Source organism: Dromaius novaehollandiae, chromosome 1, assembly GCF_036370855.1.
Source record: "Dromaius novaehollandiae isolate bDroNov1 chromosome 1, bDroNov1.hap1, whole genome shotgun sequence".
In the NCBI taxonomy this organism is placed as follows: Eukaryota; Metazoa; Chordata; class Aves; order Casuariiformes; family Dromaiidae; genus Dromaius; species Dromaius novaehollandiae.
The window spans coordinates 54,405,264-54,411,360 of record NC_088098.1 but is presented as its reverse complement, the minus strand read 5'-3'; the positions used below and the strand labels follow the sequence as shown (position 1 = coordinate 54,411,360).

The 6,097-nt window shown below is 46.1% G+C and overlaps 1 protein-coding gene across 4 annotated transcripts in view; it reads right to left on the bottom strand.

Moving 5' to 3' along the window:
- Positions 1–1,975: 1,975 nt before the first annotated feature.
- IL2RB (interleukin 2 receptor subunit beta) overlaps positions 1,976–6,097 on the bottom strand; it is a 32,616-nt gene continuing 28,494 nt past the window's right edge. For all 4 annotated transcript variants that reach the window (XM_026117901.2, XM_064512948.1, XM_026117900.2 and 1 more), the window contains one exon: positions 1,976–4,920. In XM_026117901.2, coding sequence (XP_025973686.2) covers positions 4,105–4,920 — 816 coding nt within the window. In that variant the 3' untranslated portion in view covers positions 1,976–4,104. The remainder of the gene's footprint in view (positions 4,921–6,097) is intronic.

Sequence of the window (6,097 nt, the reverse complement as noted above, 5' to 3'; positions counted from 1 at the left end):
CAAATAGAGTTATTCTGTCAATAAGTACTGAGGAGGAGGGAGGGTTTGTCCCTTTAGCCAATGGGAATGACCTGGGGCTGAGCTCATTTGGGCCAGGGCTCATTTGAGGTCATTTTGTCAGCTGGGCAAGGATATCCATTTTCAGCTCTGTCACTGGTTCAGATTTAGTCTGGGACTGTGTGGAGACCAAAAGTCATTTCTGTAGTGGCCTTGTGTTGGATTCTAGTATATAAACACTAAATTTGGATGAAAGGCTGTGTTGTTTGACCGGACATGTCAGTGTGGTTATCCCAACTAACCTGTTGCTCTATATATGGGAAACTGAAACATGCGGTGACAATAAGAAATGCTTTCGGAACCATCTAAGACATTTAAGAGACTAAATTTCATTTTTTAAAGTGACTTCAAGCTAGAATTTCCCCAGATAAATGAGGACTAGCTGCATCTTTAGTTATGTATGTATACATACATGGCTTTACCAAAGTTACACTGTGAGGTCTTGCTGCAGTTACCAATTGAGCATAATTCCTGATGCCAGAGACCTTTTCTGTTATCCATCTTGCCCGGAAAGAAGCATCCTCTTTCACTGATGTTTCAGCAGAATGAAAAATACAGAAGCTCAATCTGATCTATCTAAGCAAGCATACCACATCTATCACCACAGTCTTTTGAATCAGACAAGGACCCAGAACCTTGATCAGATCTGATTTCAGAGAAATTCCTTTACTGCAAGTGCCCCTTACTTTATGCTTCTCCACTGGAAAGAAGGGAAAGGATGTGGGAGGGGGATAATAGTGATGTTGCCTTTCTACAAATGACATATCTTGGAAGGATGGAGATGAGAGATGGGACAGCTTTCTTTGCTGTACCCAGGCTTAAGAGAAAAAGATCCATATGTCTGTGGCTGTTAGCCGAATATCTTCCACATAGCACTGGAGTTCAGCTTTGTTATGACTCTGGTACTGGTGTGCACTATCATAGCATCTCTCGGCAGTTTTGCTAGCGTTGTGTGTTTGCGTCAGCTTGGGAGGAGAACACCCCTCCCCCCATGTGATATTTCCAAATTGCTCTTGGGGACCCAGCAGAGAAAGGGCCCCAAATAACTGAGTGTCATGCCTCTGGTATTCACAACCTGGGTTACTCACATATGAGACCACATGACTTTGTCTTCCTGGAAGAAAGGTCCGGTTATCACCAGATCTTATGTTGAGCACTTCCTGCAGCAGTGTGTCACACATTCACACCCAGTGTGGCTGCTAATGCAGTGCTGACAGCTTGCCAGTTTGAAAGCTGTCAGCACTTTCACAAGGGTGAAAAACACTGAACCATCTGGATGGTTCGCAGGTACTTGCAGCAGGCTCACTTTCAACTCTGCTTTCTGGGGATCAGTCAGAAGGGAATGTGGCGAAGAAATTTCTGAAGCACATTCACCAACATCCTCCTCTTCTTATGGCAGTATCTGAGGGATTCACCCCTCTGAAACATCTTCTCTTTCCAGCCCCAAACCTGCTGCCCATGTAGCTAACATATCTTTCCTCCTTCCTCATCATTGGACACAGTGGTAAAAGTGCCAAATCTTCTGTGGAGTGGTGCATCTTCCCTGAAACTGCAGTCTGAACCGAGGCTTCTGTCTGAGCTTTGGGCCTGACCCAAAGCCTACTGGAGTCAGTGGGGGATTTTTCATTCACTATGAAGAGCTTTGTATGGGATACCACAGCTGACCTCTTTGGCCAAATCTCCGTTTCTGCAAACGTCCCCTTTCTATGCCTTGCCCTCAACACCCACCTGCTCACACACCTCTCTGACTGCCTTTGCATGGGAATTATCCCCTCTTTTAGGATGTTGAGTCGCTTGGGAAAAGAAAGAGGGCTAAAGGTCCATTGGTCCCAGCAAAGCTTTGCCTAGACCCTATCTAGAAAAGGGCTATTATTCCTTTCCCCCATCCCCCCATAGCCTGAAGGACAACAAAATGCTGTTACTCCACTGACATTTATTTTATTAACAGAGGCAAAGTTTTTTTTTTTTCTTCCTATATTCATCTTAGCAGCAAGGATAACTGAGAAGCTTATGAAGTTGTACTTAGGAACAGGAGAACCACGAGCATAATGAGGCTCATCAGTCCATGTAAGATAGCAATTTTCCCATCAAGGGTGAGGGATTCAGTGTCTCTTTTTGAGGTACATCTGAGAAACTTTCCAAGGCACAGAAAACAGCTGGACAAGCCTTGCCCTTGCTTATCTGGGAAACTATGAGGTCTTCTTCACCTGCTGTCTCCTGGAGATGATAGAGCAGTCTACATCTTGAGGCAGGTGCAGGAGCTGATAAGAAGAGGGGTATAGCTTCCCCAGCCCTCTCAGTTGCAGGCAGGCCCAGCTCCTTCGTCTCTTCTGAGGTGAAATTCGAGCTAGTGGGTAACCCCTTATCTGGGATTCCTAATGACAATTAAGCTGCATTAATGCAAGATCATGTAACAGTGTGGGACTGGGACAAAGGGGAAGGTTAACACTTGTATAGACAGAGGTCGGGAAGAATTATTTCTAGGTGAAACTGAGAGGGCTGACAGAAATACTGACAAGTTTGATACCTTTGAACTTTTTTGGTCTAAAAACTCTTAAAACAATGATCTGCGAGACTGGTATTTCCTCCACTTCTGATTAGTCGAGAAATATGGCAAGGAAATAGACAGTAAAGATGGTGAATGGAAGGATGGATGGAACCAGAACAGAGTGTCATCCTTTGCCTCACCACCTTTATTCTGTCGTGATTTGCTATTTCTGACAGCAGATCAGCAAATGTAGAGGAAAAAGTAAAAAAAGAGAAGTAGTCATTGCTATCCCCAGTTTTTGTGATTAGGTTGAGGTTTTCTTTTCAGCAAAGGTGCTGATTTGAGAGTTACTTTTCTGGGCTCATTCACCCCATCTTTGCTGCTAATTAGGCAATGGTTTCCCTTGAGCAATGGAAGGAATGGGCAGCACCACTGCGATGTTTTCCACTAATACAGGATGTGGGACGGGCTATTCTGCAATCAGCTTATCATAGTCAAATAACTGTATTTTGCCCACAGGGCAGAGAGGCTTTCGATTTCATGAAAAATATTGCAGCAAGAATGGGAAGTTGTGTGTACTCTTTCTACTGCCATCATCAGACTTGGGCGGGGGGGGGGGGGTGCAGGGGATTTCCTCAGTATTTTTAACCCAGTAATGGGAATTTCTTTTGACACTGCACTGCTTAGACAGCTGACACACTTTTGGCTCTAAGCTGACCTTAGAGACCTGAGTCTAAAGCTGGACCAAGTGGCTAAGAGTGTAATCCCTGGGTAACCTGAAGTGGGGAGACCACATTAAAAAACAGCACCCTTGATCAGTCAGGAGGAGATGTCCTTATCCAATTTGTCATCAGCCCCAGCACTCATTAGCAGTGCTTCCATCTCTTGTACAAAATCTCACATCCACCTCCTTAGGCATTTCTCCTCCCCATTAGAGGCTTGTGTGCCCTATAGGTTGGGACAAGGGAAATGGAACATGTGGCTGCTCAGCCTGAAAGCTGGGCGCTATTTTCACACCAAGATGCAGAGCATGGAAGTGCAGGCACAGCATCCCATTGGGAGCTGACAGGAAAAAAAAGATCTGCTGAGTTTTAGGATGGCACTTGAGCAGTGTGGGAAGGGATTTCTATGCCACTGGTTCCAGTAATAGCAGAGGAACAGGCTCAGTCATGGAAGTGAGTCCTTGCTGTCCTATATTCCTAAGGATACAGTTTCTATGTCTCCATTAGCTGTGTAGCCACTGAACAGTTTTAATGCCCCATTATCATTTTCTGTGTGTGGTTTTATCTTTACATTAGCCAAGTTCTCCATGCAAAAGGTCCTCTCATTTCCAGTGGTCTGCTTCACTGTTGCTTTACCTTGGGGACAAGTCCTACTCATGTATCCACCTATGAATTTACATCTCTTCTAGCCTATCCCTTTTCTGGTTTTGCACCACTCTAGAATAATCCTGTCCTCCAGGAGGACACATTCATGCTGTAAATAGACAAGTTGTAGTTGTCCATCTGGCCCTCCTCCAGGGAAGGCCTTTCCCACCTGTGGGTTTCTCCAGGAAGATCTTAGACAGAGTGATGGCTGTATTGACTTTGGAGGTCCCTCAGAGAAAGGTAGGCACCAGTGTTTGGGACCTGGCTGGAGAAGGCTGTTCTGCAGGGATCCTCAGCTCGGGTTTGCCTCAGAGGTGTAGACTTGGAAAAAGAAGAGCTAGCATATGCTGCTGGAGTGCCAGGATCAATTGAAGGACTTGCATTCCCACTCCCCTCTGTGGCCTTACTGGTATTGTTGTCATGCAGGTCTGGTGGGTCAGGAAAGACTGCGTCTAGATGGCACAGGGTCTCCGAGGGCTGTAAAGATGTTTTGTCTGTAACCTCCTCATCCTGCTTCAGAGCTGCTGTTGGCGAGGTGCTTTCAGTTGACGGGAGAGCCCTGGCCTGCTGGACTTCACCCTCTGTCTCTTCCACAAAGGAACAATTTTGGAAGCCCTGGGTCCCCTTGACACAGTGGAGGAAGCTGTGGGACAACACAGGCACATCCTCTGCCAGCGTGCAGAGGTCGGGGGAAGGCAGAGCATGGTAAGACTCGTTGTCCTCGCTGCCACTGTTCTCCTGGGAGAAAGGCTCATAGGTGAAGTAAACCTGACAGGGCTCAATCTCAAAGGAGTTGGGAAGGTGAAAGAAGAAGTAGCCTTGGTTGGTGAAGCAGCTGGACACAGAGTGCCCGCTGGTTTCTAAGGGAGGATCAGAGGACCGCATGCCCTTGGAAAGGAGAAACTGGGATTCCTGATCTTTCTTCTGCATCACCTCAAGCATGGAGATCTCTGGGGTTGTGCTGCTCACACAGTAGGAAGATGTGGAGAATGGGGAGGAGAGCCATTTCTGATGGGGAAGAAACAGGAAACAGACTGTTGCACTCGGAGTAAAACATTCAGTAAGGAACTAATGGTCTCTCCTTCTGTGTGCCCAAAGCAAATAAGTGGTCTTTTCTCTGGCCAAGCAAGAGCTGAGGGAAGGGGAGATTTCACATACATCACATCTCATTTCCAGTATTTTCAGAGGGGGTCCATCTTTCTGTCACTTTAAATCAAGAGCAGATCTGGCAAGCCTATGTTTTGAGATTTCTATGGGGAAAGGGAGGATGGAGGATTAAAGTGAAAGGAAGAAAAAAGATAAAAGGAAAAAAATGAAATAGTAGATAAAAAGACAAGATTGTAAAGAGGAGTGATAGTGAGAACACGAAAAGCAGTACTGGAATGGGTCTCGTAATCCATTCCCATGTGCTGAGATGAGTTCTAATACACCTACATGGCCCCATGCAGATTTTTTGTCTAAACTGCTCTTTCAAGCCCCTTGTGCCTGCATTGCCACACTCATCCTAAGTGGCATCTTGCGGTATCTCCTTATGCTTAAAAAATAGACTGTTCTTGACAATATCCAACTTCATCACCTTTATGTTCAGTAAAGCCAATTTTTTCTAGTTCCTTCTGCACTGGGAAACTGTCTGTGAACTGTGTTCACCCCCTGACCCCCCCAGTAGGTCAAGCTTTCTAATGTGTTTTGCACTGAGGCTTTTTCAAAGCTTTGCAGTCCTCTGGACCCTCGGCAATTTGTCTCCACCCTTAAAGTGAGATGCCCCTTAGGACTACCTCCCACATATTGCATCTGACATTCCCTTTAATACCACACAGAATTGTAATTGTCTTTTTGCAGCTGCCCGTGCTGAATGAGAACTCAGAAAGGAGAAGGGGGGGGGGGGGAAGAAGGTAAAGAGAGAGGATGTACATGGAAAATGGCTAAGTTCCTGATCCAGGCAAAGTGATGGCAATTAACAGTAGGAGCAGAAGGGGGCTGACTCTGCTAGAGATAAGGCTCATAACCAAAAGAAGAGGATCACAGCAGGAAATCTGGGGAACAGTTGGGCAGTCTAGATCAGGCAAGCAGGACAGAAGCTAGGTGAGAGGGGATCTGAGAGACCCAGCTCCCTCCCGCACGTCCCTTGTATTCTCTCAGGCTTTCCTGTCAGTAGAGAAGGGTGCTGAGGTTTGCGTGGTTTGCC